General features: G+C 37.5%; 1 protein-coding gene across 1 annotated transcript in view; it reads right to left on the bottom strand.

Moving 5' to 3' along the window:
- Positions 1-19,556, bottom strand: part of LOC132303269 (photosystem II stability/assembly factor HCF136, chloroplastic) — a 37,821-nt gene that overhangs the window by 7,634 nt on the left and 10,631 nt on the right. The window contains exons 3-6 of the mRNA XM_059800470.1: positions 17,057-17,187; positions 14,546-14,678; positions 12,401-12,523; positions 5,409-5,483 (exon numbers count right to left, since the gene is read on the bottom strand). Of these exons, the coding sequence (XP_059656453.1) occupies positions 5,409-5,483; positions 12,401-12,523; positions 14,546-14,678; positions 17,057-17,187 (462 nt within the window). The remainder of the gene's footprint in view (positions 1-5,408; positions 5,484-12,400; positions 12,524-14,545; positions 14,679-17,056; positions 17,188-19,556) is intronic.

Genomic DNA, 19,556 nt, shown 5'->3' with positions numbered 1-19,556 from the left:
CTGGATGTAAAGAATGCTTTCCTTCATAGTGACTTGGAGGAAGATGTGTATATGACTATGCAACCGGGGTTTAAGCTTGCCAATGATCAGAATTTAGTGTGTAAGCTAAATAAAGCCTTGTATGGGTTAAAGCAGTCGCCATATGTATGGTTTGAGAGGTTCAGCACTGCTGTGAAAAGAGTAGGGTACACACAGAGTCAAGAAGATCATACTCTCTTCATCAAGAAGCACTAGGGCTGCACCACAGCCCTTATTGTATATGTTAATGATATTGTTATCCCTGGAAATGATCCAGAAGAGATTGGTCGAATGAAGGCATTCTTGGGGACAGAGTTTGAGGTTAAATACCTCGGATCATTGAGATACTTTCTTGGCATCGAGGTGTGCAGATCGAAGAAAGGGGTGTTCATTTCTCAACGAAAGTATGTGTTAGATTTGATGGTTGAAACAGGCAGGCTTGGAGCTAGACCTATTGATATTCCCATTGAGCAAAACCATAGGCTTAATGATGTAGATAGAGACCCATTAGATGAAGTGGGAAGATTTTAGCAATTGGTTGGGAGACTGATTTACTTATCTCTCACGCGCCTGAACATTGCCTACGCTATTAGTGTGATCAGTCATTTTACGCATGCTCCACATACACCTAACCTTGAGGCAGCTCATCATGTTCTTCATTACCTCAAGGGTTCACCTAGTAAGGGGATATTGTTTGGCAGTCATGGCCACTTGCGTGTTAAAGCCTATACTGATGCTGATTAGGCAGGGTCTGTGACAGATCGACGATTTACTTCAGGATATTACACATTTGTTAGAGGTAATCTTGTTTCATGGCGAAGCAAGAAACTATCCATAGTAACTAGATCTAGTGCAGAGGCTGAGTTCAGATCCATGGCAAATGGAGTTTGTGAGCTGTTATGGCTACATATGATGTTGGGTGAGTTAGGTTATCCTGTTCGCGAGTCAATGAAGTTGTATTACGACAACAAGGTTGCTATAAGCATTGCCCACAATCTAGTTCAACGTGATAGGACAAAGCACATTGAAGTCGATCAACACTTCATCAAGGAAAAGCTTCGTCTTGGCGTGATTTGTACTCCATACGTCAACACACATGACCAATAGACATTTGGCCTAGCGGTATAAAGCTCCTACTTTCCAACGAAAGGTCAAGGGTTCGAACCTCAGTGGAGGCAGTGTGTGTGAATCCCAACTAGGAAAAAAAAAAAAAAACACACACATGATCAGGTTGCTGATGTTTTGACTAAGGGTGTGAGCAAGACTTGCTTGCAAAATATGTTAGTCAAGCAGGGCATGATAGATATCTTTACACCAAGTTGAGGGAGAGTGTTGTCAGATTTGTTATTACTTATCTAATGTTAGCGCTTATGTGTAATTTCTAAAACTTGTTATTATAAATAGTAGGTGGTGGAAGGATAAAAGTATTTTTTCATTCTTTCTCTCTTTCCCCATCTCTCTCTCTTTTTCTCTCATTCGCTTTCTTCTTCTTTATCACTTACTCTTGATTTGATTATATTTTAAAGTCGACAATCCTTTCTATGTTAATTGTTTTCAATTAATTTGTGAATATGGCGTTAAAAAAAAAAAAAAAAAGATCCACCAACCAAAACGGGACTCTCGTTGCTAGCAAAGTGACTTGCTGGAACTAGGCCACGACCACCAGCCAAAACGGGACTCTCGTTGCTAGCAAAATGACTTGCTGGAACTAGGCCACGACCACCAGTCTCTCTTCCTACTTCCCTATGTCCTAGTATGTGCCATCTCTTTATTTTTATTTATTTTTTCTTTTTGGTAACAAGAAACCATTTCAACCAGACACCTTTTGGACTTGTGGATGCCATCCCAGCAACCCTAACACTTCAGTATGTACCATCTCTTAAGCTTTATTTGTACACGTATATATACAAATATATACACATCCATAACAGCACATATAGATTTCAGTTGACACATGTATATGCTTTTATACAGGTGTGTACTGATGTGCACCTATATACATGTTTGTTCATTGCTTGTGTTTTAAGCTACCCTACGTGTTCTGTACTTCTTTCCCATTTTTGCTGGATTCCTCTGAAAATTTATTTTCTGTTAGCATTTATGATACCACGATTTATGGTATAACTTACCATAATAGCAGAGATTTGACTATGCATATAATAGCATATATATGATACCACGATTTATGGTATGACTTACCATAATAGCAGAGATTTGACTATGCTATAGAATATGCTTTAAAATAAGTTATGATTTGATTTTGATTTGATTTAGTTTCCTTTCTTGCAATATGAGCATGTGCTCATTTTATTTATAAATTCTAGAGCTGTGAATGAGTAAATTATTTTTTATTCAAGCCTTTACGCAATTCTCTCTTTTCTCTTCTTTTTATATATTTCTACTTGGTATCAGAGCAAACACCTTTCCACACCTTTCAGCAGCCTTGCTACTTATGCGACAGCTACCTTAGGCTGTTTGTGGCATTGTGTGACGTTGCCGACACATGTTTTTCTGTGTTGCTGTTTTGTGATCGAAAACAGGTATTTTTAAGTTTTACAATTTCTTTTTCACTCTTCTAGGGTTGGATAAATTAGGATAGTTGGTTTCCAACACCTAGAAGAGCTTGGGTAAAAAATAAATTAGTTTACAAAGAGGTTCCGAATATTAAGAAGGAGGCTGTCTGGCTATATGTAAGCGGGCAGTGCTCCTTCAAAAAGGTATGTATTTGGATTTTTCTGGAATGGTCTGAGGAGACATTGTTTATGGTCTAAGGAGACCCTTTGATTTATTAACAGAATTTGTGGTGTTTTTGGAGTTCTTTTTATTGTCGTGTGACAGATTATAGCAGATTCAGGGTCCTCGACTGTTAATTCTCTTGGCTCACGTTCTGTGGGTGGTGGTGCCATTTTTCCCACTAACTCATCAGAAAATCCAGGACTTCAAATCACCACAGTAAAGTTGGATGGTTCCAACTATTTGATTTGGGCACAGTCTGTCAAGATGTTCATTGGTGGCAAAGGCAAGATTTGCTATATTACTGGTTCTAAGAAAGAGCCAGCTGAGTCAGAGAAGGCATATCCACAGTGATTTGCAGATAATCCTATGGTTATGTCTTGGCTAGTCAATTCGATGCAACCAAACATAGCTGTTGGCTATATGTTTATGAAGATTGCTAAGCAGATTTAGGATTCAGTTAAACGCACTTATTCTCAGAGGCAGAATAATGCACGAATTTTGGTCTGGTATGTCGTCTTCGTCGTTCTCTATATGGCCTCAAGCAGTCTCCTCGAGCTTGGTCTAATCGCTTTTGGCACTGCTATGCTCAAGTTTGGTTCCCATCAAAGTGCAGCTGATCATACCTTGTTTTTACGTCATTCAGGCGGTGAGACAGTTGCTCTCATTGTGTATGTCGATGATATTATTCTTACCGGCGATGATACTATCGGAATTAATGAGGTTAAGAGCTATCTTGGCCGTCAGTTTGAGATTAAGGATCTTGGTCCCCTACGGTACTTCTTGGGCATTGAGGTGGCTCGCTCCAAGACTGGCATTTTCATCTCTCAACGCAAGTATGTTCTTGACTTACTTTCTGCTTCTGGTCAGCTTAGCGCTCGTCCTGCTGATACTCCGATTGAGCAGAATCATTGGTTGGCTGATTCTGAGGGGGAGTTGTTGTCAGATATTGGTCAGTATCAACGACTTGTGGGGAAGCTCATCTATTTATCCATGACTCGACCTGACATTACTTATGCCGTGAGTGTCGTGGGTCAATTCATGCACTCTCCTCGTGCCCCACACCTTGATGCAGCTATTCGGATTCTTTGCTACTTAAAAGGGTGTCCAGGCCGTGGTATTTTGTTTGCTAATCATGGTCACTTACGTGTTGAGGCTTGGACAGATGCTGATTATGTAGGATCAATTTCAGATAGGAGGTCTACTTCAGGTTATTGTACCACTATTGGTGGTAACTTGGTTACTTGGCGCAGTAAGAAGCAAGATGTTGTCTCTCGATCTAGTGCAAAGGCAGAGTATAGGGCTATGGCTCTTGGGGTAGGTGAGTCGCTTTAGCTGAAAACCTTGATGACAGACTTGTGCCTTCCAGTGTCGCTTCCATTCTCACTCTATTGTGACAACAAGTCTGCCATTAGCATAGCAGCAAATCCCGTTCAGCATGACAGGACTAAGCATATAGAGGTGGACCGTCAGTTCATTCGAAAGAAGATCATCTCTGGTCAAATTTGCACTCCATTTGTCACAAGCTCTCAGCAGCTTGCAGACATTCTTACAAAGGGCGTCAGCAAGATTGTGTTTGAGAATGCATTGTCCAAGTTGGGCGTTTTAGATATCCACGCACCAACTTGAGGGGAAGTGTTAGCATTTATGATACCACGATTTATGGTATAACTTACCATAATAGCAGAGATTTGACTATGCATATAATAGCATATATATGATACCACAATTTATGGTATGACTTACCATAATAGTAGAAATTTGACTATGCTATAGAATATACCATAGAATATGCTTTAGAATAAGTTATGATTTGATTTTGATTTGATTTAGTTTCCTTTCTTGTAATATGAGCATGTGCTCATTTTATCTACAAATACTAGAGCTGTGAATGAGTAAATTATTTTTCATTCAAGCCTTTACGCAATTCTCTCTTTTCTCTTCTTTTTATATATTTCTACTTCTTCATATTACATAACTATTTTCTATATAGAAAAATCTAATAATACCAACCACATGAAAGTGAGAAATATACTTTTCAAAAACGCTTTATGTCAAAAGGAATGGAGCAAAAAAAATTTTAAAAATAATAATAATAATAATAATCAAAACTAATGTATAAGTAAGAAATACTGGAAAGGGTATTTCTCGTATTTATAATGCAATCAAAGAACAAGTGGCAGATTCATCTCATGCATACAATTTGCACAAATTTATGAATATATTTATTCATAAACCTTTCTGTTATGAACATCAATACATTTACACTAGTAATTTTCAACAGGTATGCATGGTGCATGCTATTCCTTTAATATATCAATGAGATGGACATGCAGTCATATGCAAGTACATATGTAGGGAAAAGGTAGCATATGGGTGAATAGGCAAGCTTGTTGATTTATCTACTTGTTTGACACATGGCATATGATGATGCATTATATGTTGTGTGACACATATCATATGGTGATACACCTATTGGGGGTACTTGGTCTCCCTCTTCATCACCCACCCAGCAGAGATCAGCCTATTTCATACAATTAAACATATTCATGTCAAAGAAGACGAACCTAGATCATTGCCATAGGAGAGGCCTTCTGTCACTCAATGACAACAAATTAGGAACATATTACCACCATTTATAATGACTGAAATGTTACCTTAGAACGATACCCCACATCAAGAATGCCAAATCCACGACTTTGTACTGGAATTTCTTCAAACTCCTCCGTTATCTGGAAATGTAAGAAGTCAATTGCACCGCTCAAATAAATAAATAAATCCAATGTAACACCAAACATAAACAGACTTTTTAGACCCCAGAAGGGACGTAACAAGAGAATTACAGAATATAAGAAGTAAACTAGGCTGCAGAATGAAATAGTATAACACGGTGCTTGGAAATATATATATCACTCCATAAACTTCAATCAATTAATTTCATTCAAGCACCTAGATAAATGTTTTTGTGAATGCTTATTGCGATAAGGATTCCTCAGTTCAGGTGGTGAGTGGAAACATAGAGCATTTTGTGAACATAGAGTTGTTTATGATACCTAAACCAAGCCTTACGTTGAAATATGGGCTTCCCAATTCAATGGGAGTGACCTAGGGTTGGCGTTGAATGACTATTTGATTTATGATAGCTGGGAGATGCTCTGGAGATTTCTCTAATGGATTTGTAGTTGGGCTTCTTATGTAGATATATATTTAACTGTTAGAATATTTTGGGTCATTATGTAATTACATATAGTTGGTAGGGTCATTGTGTAATTAGCTGAGACCTGTACTCTATATAAGCCACTGTAGTAGGGTTTGATATGAATAATATACACATTATGTATCCACTATGTTATCTCTCTCTCTCTCTCTCTCTAGTCTCAACATGGTATCAGAGCGGTACGAAACAATGGGAAAACTAAGATTATGGTTGTGATTGCATCTGTGGTGTTCTTCTACAAATTAGAATCGAGATCGAAGTTGATTCTGTTTTTCGCGACAGGTTTGGCCGTCTTCTGGTTTGGCGATTGGAGGTTTGAAGCTGTCGGAGGTTTGAAGCTTCTTGTCTGTCGTTCTCAAATCTGAAGCCCTTCGTTTTGTAGGCCGAGGCTGCCTTGGCTGTCGCAAGTTGCAGAGGTTGCATCATCGCGAACCCTCTCTGCTTGTTTGTTAAATCGCCGCTTGTGTTGGGTTGCCGTCGTCACCGCTGCAAGGGCTAGGGTGTGTACTAGCCTTGATTCTTCATTGCGAACCTTGGGTGATTGGAGTTTATGGTCAGTGGCATAGATCTGGTTCTTGCCGGCGCTGATTGTGAAGGAGAAGAGTGGTGTTTGGCTGCAGGCGTGAAGTTATTCCAACCTTGGATTACTAAAACCGGAATAGCAGAGAATTGGTTTTGATTTGGCCTGTTTGTCCAGATCCAAACCCGTTTACCCAGATACGGCCCACCTGCCCAGATCCGGATTCAGTTTTTTTTTCCCCAGGTTCGGTTTTTCTTCTTTGTTTGTCCTTCTCCATGGCTGCTGCGGGTTCCAACCTGTTTTCTTCTACTTCTTTCAATCCTCCCATGACTTCTGTTAAGTTCAATGGGAAGAACTATATTTTATGGGCCAAGTCCGTAGCTATTTTTCTGAAAGCCAAAGGCTTTGGCTCTCATTTGGTTAAGGATAAGCCTAAAGAAAGTGATGCAGATTTCAGTTCATGGGACCAAAGGGATGCTCAGATCATTTCCTTAATGCTGAATTGTATTGAACAAGATATCAGCTCCCACCTGTTGTATTTGGATACTGCCAAGGAGATATGGAATCGCCTCCAACAGCAATATTCAGATACTAGTAATATCACCAGAATTTATGAGGTGTGCAGACAATTCTTTGACCTCCGGCAAGGTACTCATAGTCTTGCAGAATACTTCTCCCAGTCAATGGGAATATATGAAGAAATGAACTTGTATCAGCCTATCACCTCTGATGTAAAGAGCATGCAACACCAACGTGAGGATTTTAATGCTATTCGGTTTCTCACGGGGTTATCACCTGAATATGAATCAGTTCGTGCACAGATTTTGGGTAGCCCTACACTTCCCTCTCTTCCTGATATGTTGTCCAAACTCCAGCGTGCTACTCTATCTAGTGGTGCTTCTGGGAGTGCTTTAAGTGGTGTCACTGCTCCTCCTAGTAGTGAATGTTCTGCATTAGTTGCGGTGGCAGCCGGTTTACCCATGGTCGTGGTCGTGGTCGTGGCAGAGGTAGAGGCAGAGACTCAAAACTCTGCACTCACTGTGGTTTTACTAATCACACTGTCAATTACTGTTGGGATCTTCATGGGAAACCACCACCTTCTTCCTATGCACATCAGGTAACCTCTAATGAAGGGGATTCTTCTTTCTCTGCCACACCAAATGCTTCACAAGTGGCTGCTCCACAAGTGGCTGTTGAGCCTGCTATGGTCACCATGACAGTTTCCCGCGATGAGTATGCTCAGTTTATGTCTCAACAACAGCCTTCCACCTCATCTTCCATGGTTTCCTTTGCCCAATCAGGTAGTGCACCTGCATGTCTCTTATCCTCTCGTCAAAGTCCCTGGATTCTTGACTCTGGCGCATCCGATCACATGACTAGTAGTTCTCATCTCTTATCTGATTTTCAGTCTGTTTCTTCATCACAAAGTGTTACTCTTGCTAATGGCTCCTCCACTAAAGTTTTGGGTGTGGGAACCACCCAACTCACGTCCTCTATGTCCCTTTCCTCTGTATTATTTATTCCTCAATTCCCTTTTAATTTGATGTCCATTAGTCAAATTACTAAATCTCTTAATTGCTTCATTACATTTTATCCCTCGTGTTGTATTTTTCAGGATCTCAAGACGATGAAGAAGATTGGTACGGGACATGAAGTAGGTGACTTGTATTACTTTGATATTGGGCCAACTCCCACGGCTCTTCAATCATCTTTGTCTCCTTTCCAGTGGCACTGTCGTCTCAGCCACCCATCCTTATCAGTTTTGCAGCGTCAAGTCCCCAGTCTTAGTCTTAGTCGTGTTGAGTCCATGCCTTGTGAAGCATGTCAGTTTAGTAAGCATTGTCGTGTACCTTTCAAACCGAGAGCTACCAATCATGTTGCTAGTCCTTTTCAGTTAATTCATTCAGATGTATGGGGCCCAATAAAACATATTTCTCTTAATGGATTTCGTTATTTTGTGACTTTTGTGGATGATCATTCTCGTATGACTTGGTTGTTTTTAATGAAAAATCGTTCTGAGTTATTCTCTATTTTTCAAATATTTCGCAAAGAAATCAAAACTCAATTTGGATATTCCATTAAAGTTTTACGTTCTGACAATGCCAAAGAATATTTCTCAGACCCGTTGAGACTTATTTTCATTCTAAAGGCATCATTCATCAATCATCTTGTACTTATACTCCTCAACAAAATGGAGTAGCTGAACGTAAAAATCGTCATCTCCTCGAAGTATGTCGTGCCCTTTTATTCCATATGCTTGTTCCCAAACGTTTTTGGAGTGATGTTGTTCTTACAGCCTGTCATCTTATTAATCGGATGCCTTCGTCAGTGTTAAAAGGGCAGTCTCCTCATTCTGTTCTATTTCCCGACTCCGCATCGTTTAATCTTACTCCTCGGGTCTTTGGATGTGTGTGTTATGTCCATAACCTTGGGCCCGGTCTTGACAAACTCGACCCCCGTGCCACTAAGTGTGTTTTTCTTGGGTATTCTCGCCCTCAGAAGGGTTATCGTTGCTACAATCCTCATTTTCAGCGCTATTTCACTAGTGCTGATGTCTCCTTTTCTGAGTCTCCCATTTTTTTCTGATTCTACTACCCCTCTTGATATTACTCTAGCGCTACCTATGCCAACTGTTTCCTCTCTGCTTCCTGCTTCCCCACCTCCTCGCTCTGTTGTCCCCTTGCAGGTTTATACTCAACGACCTCGACCGCCTACTTCGCTTCCTCCATCTCCTTCAAAGTCTTCGGATCCGCCGCCTTTACCTGATGATTTGCCCATTGCTCTCCGTAAAGGTATTCGGTCGTTTGTTACTGCACATCCCATTTCTAACTTTGTCTCCTACCATAATATTTCCTCCTCTTTATCTTGTTTTTTATCCAAAATGTCTGCTACCTTTGTTCCCAAGACTTTGCAGGATGCTCTTTCTAATTCGGATTGGCGTAACGCCATAGTAGATGAAATGGATGCCCTGCACCGTAATCGGACTTGGGATCTTGTTCCCTTACCTCCGGGCTCCAAAACGGTTGGTTGTAAGTGAGTCTATACTGTTAAATACCTTCACGATGGGTCTATTGAGCGGTTGAAGGCTCGTCTGGTGGCAAAAGGGTACACTCAGACTTATGGTATAGACTACGATGAGACCTTTTCTCCTGTTGCTAAGATTTCTTCTATTCGGGTACTTATTTCCATTGCTACCAATTGTCACTGGCCTTTGTTTCAATTAGATGTCAAGAATGCCTTCTTGGATGGTGACTTAGTTGAAGAAGTTTATATGGAGCAACCACCTGGGTTTGTTGCTCAGGGGGAGTATCGTCACACTGTTTGTCTCCTTAAAAAGGCCCTGTATGGATTGAAACAACCTCCACGGGCTTGGTTTGGAAAATTCTCTGAGGCGGCATTAGAATTTGGTCTTAACAGATGCCAGACCGATCATTCGGTATTTCACCAGCGCACTAAAGCTGCCTTCATTTTTCTTGTGGTGTATGTAGATGATATTGTGATCACGGGTGATGATTCTGAAGGCATTGCTAAGTTGAAGTTGTTTCTGCAAAATCGATCCCATACTAAAGACTTGGGTAAACTTAGGTATTTCTTGGGTATTGAAGTTGCTAGATCCATGAAGGGTATAAGTTTGTCTCAACGCAAATATGTGTTGGACTTGTTAGAAGAAACAAGTATGTTGGGTGGTCGTCCAGTTGATGCTCCTATGGATTCAAATACAAAACTTGTGTCTGATGAGGGTGATCTATTTAATGACCCGGGCAGATTTCGTCGCCTTGTTAGGAAATTAATTTATCTCACTATCACTCGACCTGATATTTCATATGCAGTTAGTGTTGTAAGTCAGTTCATGGGAGCTCCTAGAATGCCACATTGGGTTGCTGTTCTTCGGATTATCCGATATCTCAAGCAAGCTCCAGGTTTTGGGTTACTATATAAATCAAATGGTCATCTCAGGGTGGAAGGTTTTTTAGATACTGACTGAGCTGGTTCTCCTTCAGACAGGCGATCTACTACAGGCTACTGCACATTTGTAGGAGGAAATCTTGTTACATGGAAAAGTAAAAAGCAAACGGTGGTAGCTCAATCTAATGCTGAAGCTGAGTACAGGGCAATGGCCCATACAACTAGTGAGTTGACTTGGATACAACATTTTCTAAGTTAACAGTTGAAACTCCTACTCTATTGTTCTGTGATAATCAAGCAGCCGTTCACATTGCATCAAATCCTGTGTTTCATAAGAGGACCAAACATATTGAAGTTGATTGTCACTTCATTCGAGGAAAAATATTAAGTGGGAGCATCTCTACTCCATTTGTGAAGTCTGAAGATCAGTTAGCTGATATGTTTACCAAAGCATTGGGTCATAATCGGTTAAGGACTATCTGTTCCAAGCTGGGATTACTTAATATATACTCTCCAGCTTTAGGGGGAGTGTTAGAATATTTTGGGTCATTATGTAATTACATATAGTTGGTAGGGTCATTGTGTAATTAGCTGAGACCTGTATGTTTGATATGAATAATATACACATTATGTATCCACTGTGTTATCTCTCTCTCTCTCTCTCTCTCTAGTCTCAACATTAACCAATATAATCTACACTAGAAATCTGTTAACCTATGTTTAATATGGATAATAATGCACACGGAGCTGTTATATGTAGGGCATTTCTTTTGGTCAAAATTGCTGTGTTAGCAACTTGATGACACAACACCGATGTCCAATACCAAATTGGCACTTACGAATGAGTCTACCTTAATCCTCTTAAAGAAGGCAAACAGGTAAAAGGGTACATGCCCCAATTTATGGACCTCGTTGAATGTTTACTGCTTTCAGGATTGCTTTAATCTTTATAGTTACTCTGCAGACAGAAAAACTTGAGCATACAAAAACTATTTGGTTCAGTACAGTAAATATACAAGCACAGATATAGCTTTGTCTCCATATCAGAATTTCTGGGTTTTGTTTTGAGTCCAGTGTCTATGTCTCATGACAGCAATACAGCACTCTGTGTCCATGCCGATAAATCGTATATAACAGGATTGGAGCCTTGGAGGGATCCTTTAATCATTCTCCTAAAATATTGCAGTAAATCAATTTCTGAAATCTCATGCCATATTTTTCGCCGTAAATTAAGAAAAGGTGGAACTATAAGCTTTTCCTGGTAGCAAAAAATAAATTGGAAGTTTATTTGTCTACGTCAAGTCTCATCTTAGACAAAATAATTCCATAGGGACACTGCCATTTTTCTTAGATGGGGGTCAGACGTGTCAATCAATCAGGCTGGATTGATCAGATAACTTGAAAGCTTCATTGATTTTTTTAATAGACAGGAGGTATATGTGAAAAGGTATATTGGTCAGTATTGAAAATGTTTTCAGAATTTTATTTTTCTTAAATAGAATAAATGTTACTGTTGCTTGATATAGACTCATTAACACTTTTATAAGCAAAATAATGTGTCAAATTACTAGTCTTCCCAGAGCAGTTTTCCTTTATATATGTGCCACAGAGTTTATACCTCTCTCCGTCAAACGTGGAACACGGATGCATGGTTCCTTTGGTTAAGTACGAGAATTTTCTTGCTACCGAAGAGCCATAAATCACATCTAACCCTAAGTTATTCAATTCCTTTCACGCATGTTGAAAAGATTGCTTTGAGAGAATGTAAAGGGCATTACCAGTACATGCCTTGCCTACATGGGTTCCTAGGAGGGGAAGATTGGCATTCTTGGTATTATTTTTGCACTAAGTGGCTACTTCAAAATCAAACCTCAGTCCTCACACAGCTCAGCCCAAGATTTTAGTTTTACCATTAAACTAAGCAATGAATCATATTTCTCTAATAGAATATAAACATGCATATTCTAATATTCGACACACTTGAATATATTTTCAGGTCTACCTACCCCTGTGCCTTTGCTGAGATAAAGTCCCCCACCACGTACAAGAAGCCAAAGACCACCATCAGCTCTCCATCCCATGTTCTGAATTCTTCTTGCAACTGCCCGGTTATGTGGCTGCCAAAATGCCTGAAATCACATATAGTTACCACTTATCAGTGGCTAAATGTTACCCCCCACATTCAATACATTACTAACACATAGGTCATGTAAACTATTAGCCATAGTTTAAGGAAATTCAAAGTGAAACAGAAGGCTCCTATATTAGACAACAAAGAAGTTCATGAAGCTGTAGGGAAATTGAGATTACAGCACAACAAAAATAAAACCCATAATTGAATTAACATCATGAAAAATATTCAACATAAGTAAAAAAATAAAATAATCAAGAGATCCAAATTGCTTTAGCAATCTATTAAAGAAAGAAGAATATGAAATATTCTGCTACAGTACAGGGAGTGATTCAATCAGCACAAGACATGATGAGATTCACCACACTACACATAATTCCTAATCCACAATGAAGATCTGAGTGAGACTCAGATCTATTCCTGTGTTGAGGAATCCTAATCAGTCAATGATAATTGAGGCACTCCAGTAGCACAATTCTTTTGATTGATTTGGAGTGAGGGAATAATTCATATTCTTCTTTCTTTGAAAATATCGTAACTGATATGCAATAGTTAGTGGCTACAGCACCTTCTATGCATAGTGAAGGCTCCTAAAAGTTACAAAGATGCCCTTGTCATGTGGGACACATGGCATGCTGCTGCATCACTGGTCCTCAATTGCACAAATTGCAGCCCTTCATTGGCGTTCTTAGGTATATGAGTCAGGTGTTAGGCAATTTTCAACTAAGAACCTTGGTTGTATTGTCTCAAAGTTTCATGAGTCATACGAGTACAAACATTGAAGACTATACAGATAAAGATTCGCAAAGAAAACAGAGGGATTTCTGCATGCTCAATCACATAAATAGGGCACAAGTACATGACTTTTGAATTAGATAAGCTAGTTTTTTATTATTATTATCTTGGTGAGGCTCAAAATGTTTTTCTTTTTCTTTTTTCCCAGAAAGTCTTGAGTCTCAAATGTTAGTTTAAACTTGCTTTTGAAAAATGAATTGTCAGAGTATTGATTTTTGTCCATTGATAAATGATGGAAGGGCTCCCAAGTAGACTTCGATTGATAGGTGAATCGTTCAAATTTTCCCAAAAAGTTTTTATTGAATTCCAACAAGCCTCAATCAATGGCTTGACCGATCAAGAGCTTCTCAGTAGGAGTCTATCAATGACTTGATCAATTGAATCCAGCGGCAGTTTATTTTTAATTGGATTCAACTTATCAAAACATATGTGCTATCTATATTGGCTATAAAAATGGGCTTATGGTCAATCTAGGGTATGGACATAATGACGCATGCCTCTAGTCATCGAGAGAGAAAAGTTCTTGAGAGAGAGATTATTTGTTTACTCAATCAGTGGTTTTCTTTAGAATTAATCACACATCGAGTATTCAACAAGGAAAAGTTCATCAGACTACAGAGGGAAATCAATCAATCTATTAGATTGCAGGGAGCGAAGATTTGAACAACCATGGAGAAGTATATTGCATCGAGCAAAATCTGTTGATGGAGAGGATAAAGGGCCGGAAGACTATAAGTGGGAATTCGGCTACGGTTTGTGTCAAGAGGTAACTAGGAGATTTGGGGTGTTGGAACTGTCAAACTTACAACCTTTTCTCATAGTAGATTATTCATGGCTAGACTTGATTCTCGTGGTTTTTTCCTATTTAGGGTTTTCCACGTTAAAATCTGTGCCTCTGCTCTCTATTTAATTTCATGTTTCTGTGATTGTGATTGAATCCAAACTATAAGGAATCACTGAAACAGACTAAAATTAAATCTTATTCAAGGATCCCCTACCATAATTGCGCCGAAAGTAACCTAAGCACAAAGGACAATGAATGGAGCACAATACTTCTACTACCAACATTAATCAAATGAAGTTGTGACAATATATGATAATAATTATAAAGGTGCATCAAAAGAAATATTAAATATGCCTTAAAATAAATGCTCAAAGGCAGGCAAGCCTCCATGACTCGTATCAGCTCTGCATGATAAGATTACAAGTAAAGAAAGAACCTTACTTGTCCTGGCTCCCAAGTCAAGTAGAAGTTGCCGCGGCTTGAAACAGCAACATAATTTCCTTCGGGGGAGCGATTAACAGTATTGAAAGTGCCTGTATAGTAACTAGCACCACTAATACCACTTGAAACTGTTCTGCAAGAGCAATGAAGTATGCCAATATTATTCTTAAAACTTTTGAAACAAACCAACTACCATAACATAAATTTCACTCATTACTGGCCCCACTTTTTGTAGGTTAACTTACTTCCCTACCTTTTCTTGATTGACATCTAATGCAATGCATTTACCAATAATTGAAAACATATAATAGTAAAAATGAAAATATTAACTATCATTCAAACTGGACTTTGTATTAGGACTGCTACACCTGAAGCAAGTCCACCAAAACTAAGAGTGACTAATTCTATAGGGAAGAAGAAGTCAACTATATTATGAATAAAAAGTGTAATTTTTTAAAATTCCCTCAATGGAATTTTTAATGAAACAGAATCAAAGACAACAAAGACTGATGAGCCCAAAAAGCAAATCTAATGCTTCTCCTAGGATCATTCTTATTCTTAAACAGAGAAAACCTCATATTAAATAAATGATAACATGCAGCACTGTGTAAGTACCTCCCTTGCAATCAGCTTTCCACCAGAGAGGTGAAAAATAATAACTAGCAAACTTGGAATGCAGGCAAGTGACACAATATACCCATCAAAGCTGAAAACTTTAACGGATGGATAAAATGAGGTATAGGTATTACGTAGTTGATTAAAATGCATAAAAATGCATTACCAGTATATGTATCGCCTACATGGAGTGTTGGGAGGGAAGACTAGATATAAACCTAGCTTTTGGCATTACTTTTGCACATAGTGACTGCTCTTGGTTCTAAAACAAAATACGAAAATCAGAGAAAAATATTAAGAGGAGGATCTTGGCTGTATCACTGTATGAAATGCAGAACTTTGAAATAACATGAAATTAAGATGTACAGTGGAATCTTGAAGTCATTTTAACATCTAGAATGGCAACAAATCTTGCTCAATTTTGACAAAGAAAAATAGCTCTACATTTGAGAAAAATGGTACTTCATTGAAGAGAACCACAGAGGCTATGGGGGACAACAAAGAGAAGTATATTGAGGGTTGGAGATTTTTTTTGAAGATATAAAGCTAAGATATAGTAATAGATAGAATGTAACAAAATTTGCATAGTCTAGTCTTAGTGGTTTGAATAGACTTAAACAATGGTGAGAATGATTATGACAATTACATTTATATGATGCTGACAATTAATGGTGATTATGATAATAGTAGTTTTTAATTAGTATTCACACCATTTTTAGGATCTAAACCCATCCAATGAAAGCTTCATTTAAGAGAACTATGCACTTCATGATAACAACTTTAGACACGTTGGAACGTGTTTCAAAATATAAATATTTCCTTTTATAAAATCTCCTAAAATGTCTTTAAATATCTTATTTTCCTATTTTATGACACAAATAACAAGTAGGTTAGTTGGCAGAAGGAAACTTGCAGTTTCATTTTGTCACACACGTTTACAAGAAAGGCAATTTTTTCACTTCCAATCGTGACCGATCATCTTCCTTGATTGGTAACATGATCAACTGATCTTAAGCATTCCATCTCATGTGTCTGATGGGTTGCTCGATGAAGCAATTTGGATTGTCAAAATCAGCATGGTTGCTAATAGGTGGCTTGTAACTAATGCGACGGCTCTTTTGGTTTTACATAATTGGATCCATTCTTTTATAACTCATGAACAAGGGGCCTATAAAAACGCCTTATGGTGAGACTATACAAGGCACATTCAGACATTGAGGAGAAAAATAGTGAGTGAGGAACCAAGTCCGGTGAAATTCCACCGAAGCTTCGATGAAGTTTCCAATGACATGTCCAGAATCCAATGAAGTTTCTAGCAAACAAACCCAAAATTCCCGCGAGATTCTGACAAACGTTCTAATAACAGAATTAGCATTCCGACCAAATTCTAGTAACGTATGAGAATTCTAGGAATTCTGAATCCATAACATTTCTAACCTCTACACTTGCTACATGATTGATATGATTTTCTTTCAATTCTAAATTTATTTTTGAAGGAAAAAATTTTCTTTGGAATTCTGAAAGATGGAAATTTACGTCTTTGAATTTACATTTCATTTCTCAAAATTATGTTATCTTTTGGACGAATAACTGGATGGAGATGAATACAAGGATTCGTAGAGACTGCTACTCTACGGACATAGAGATTGTTATTGCTTAGTTTAATTCCGAAGAGAGTATTATCATTTTGATTTTGTAATTGCACCTAGGAGAGGCTTCAACTATCTTCTAGAGGCGACCACGTGCCTATACACCTTGATTTGAAATTATGTGTTTAATTTCATTATTTGTTTTAGTTTGAGAAATTATTATTTATTGTATATTCTTATTTATTAGATTGTTTGCCCCAACAATTTTGAAGATATTGTTAACTTTTATAATTTGTTAGATAGTCACCGATTAAGAGTAGCAGAAACAGTCTCCTGTACAGCAGCTCTCCAGTTGTAGCCTCTGTTTGATGTAACATAAATAGCTCCTTCATCGGTTACCATCTCTGCACTCTTCTCTCCAGTTGCCTTTATATATACCTGCAAATGCCATAAATAATGACAGTTCAGCAAAGTAATAATAATGTAAATGTTTGAATTTCCTTGCTAAGAAATCAGGCAGTTTCTTAAACCATGCTGTAGACATAAAAATGATGAATGATGAGTTCTATTAGAAATCTCAAAAGAGAAGAATGCTTCACACTGGCTGAGAAGTGCTACTATGATAGTTTAATCCAATGAAATATCCACTTAGAGCATTTTCCTGTTTTATAATTATTCATTACTTAAGAGTAGAAAAATGGAAAATGAATGTTCTATATAAAAAATAATAATGATAATAATAATAATAAAATAAAAATTAAAAATGCAAAATAAGTTTCGTCATTTGTCATTTTTTTCTTTCCTATTTTTCTAATAAATCCATGCATGCTCCACACTTAATTTGCTGAATAAATAGTGGGCAGCCTTGAGAAAGTCTCTGGGATGTCGCTGTGTGTGCTCATGTCACAAAGTAGGTTCTACCCTGTTTTGACCAAATATTGTTTAATGGATTAAAATAAAAATGAAATGAAATAATGAAAATACCTTTAGAGGATTAAGACTAAATTGAAGGAAGTAGTAAAAATCATATTAAATTATAGAAAAATGAAACAAATAAATTAATATGATTAAAATTGTTATTAAACTAAATTAATTAAGAAGATTTTAGGAATTGAGTATTTGAAGGAACAACTGATGTTTCCTCAAAGGTTGGATATGTTCCTTACCTAATGTTGAGTACATTTTACATAGAGGATGGATACGTTCCTTATCTAATATGTTTGAAAGGGTGGATATGTTCCTTACCATAATGAAAGGTTGGACATGTTCCTTACCTAAGAGGTTGGATGTATTACTGACCTGAAATTTGGATGCATTCTCTTAATTAAGAAATTGAAAAATAAATATACTAACTAAAAGTTAAGAATCAAATTTAATAGTTAATCAAGTAGATTACCTTAAAATTTTATCAGAAGAGAATATAGAAGTGGACAAATTAATGAAAAGCACGTGTTCAGTAAATATGATATTTTGTGATAATGTTTAATTACACAGTTATTACTAAGGTATGGTAAGATTGATACCTGTTCAGAAATGATCTTGACGAGCTTTTGAGCTCAACCCTTTGGTAAAATTTCTAGGAAATTGATGGTTGTAGAGTGTTGGTTGGTGAAAACCAAGAGCAATCCATAGTTTTGTTTAATTTTCTAACGTATTTGAGAGATTTTTGTATGATGTAAATTTACACTGATTTGGATAGCCCATCAATGATTATTTTTGAGTTTTTTTTTTTTTTTTATTCCACTGAGGTTGATGAATTGGATTTAATTTGGAGAGAAGATCTATTAGTTCACGCACGATATTTAGGTACGAGACAAGATGTCTTTATATTCGAATTTGAAGACATGACAATTTGGTATCAGAGCCTAGATGTTAGATCCATTGGGGATATCGGAGCTTAGGCTAAGAGAAATCTGAAAATATAGAGATGTTATGTAGAGCTTAAGTTAGAACTTTAAAAAAATTGACTTGTAAGGATTAATGAAATTAGGAAGACCAATTAAGTGAATGATTGAAATGATGTTGCTTGGTGGTTATTTGTTAGAGGAATGAAATTACAACAGGTGTCTAAAAAGCACGTTCTGTTCTCGTCCCTACTTCTTCTATAGAGAGTATGATGTTGTCAAGTAAACAATAGTGGTGGATTAACTAGTATTCCTTGTAGCTGAGTTCAGGAGGTTCCTGGGATCAATGCATACCTAGATTGAGCCTCTTTAATAATCTTCGGTTAGCAAATTAATATATTTGGACTTGACTAGAGCGCACATTGAAGTGTAGTGGAGAGTTTGTTGGTTGTCAATAAGTTCTGCTTATAGATGGACAAATTTCAAGGACTAAATTTATTTAAGGGGGTTAGAATGCAAAATAATTCTTTTGGGCTTCACTCCCCTTTTGAGCGCTTCTATACAATTGTCTTACTTATCAAAAAGAAAAAAGAAAAAAAAGGTGAAGTGATAAATATATGTGTGTGTGTGTGTGTGTTAATAAATATATAATATATTTACTTATCTTGAGATATTTAATTTAAATTTAAAAACTCAATTTTGGAATAGAATAAACCTTATCATATTCAACGATTGCTCTGTATAATTCCATGTTTAGTCCCCCATTTGAAGAAACTGATTCCCACATTATATCTCACATTACTCCTAATATTCCTTTAAAAGCTATTGGCTGGGGAAAAAAATGTAGAAAGAGAGAGAGAGAGAGAGACATGAAATATAAAAGGAAAAAAGAGAGATTTGCAAGACAGGGGAGAAGCCATCAGGTTACAGTCGGATTGGAAATGAGCAATACAAGGCAAGTAA

This window comes from Cornus florida, unplaced genomic scaffold (genome assembly GCF_030987335.1).
Source record: "Cornus florida cultivar Cherokee Brave unplaced genomic scaffold, ASM3098733v1 CherokeeBrave_3.0.0_Hap2_Chr04, whole genome shotgun sequence".
Classification (NCBI taxonomy): Eukaryota; Viridiplantae; Streptophyta; class Magnoliopsida; order Cornales; family Cornaceae; genus Cornus; species Cornus florida.
The sequence above is the reverse complement of the archived record's forward strand: the minus strand, read 5'-3'. Positions and strand labels throughout refer to the sequence as shown.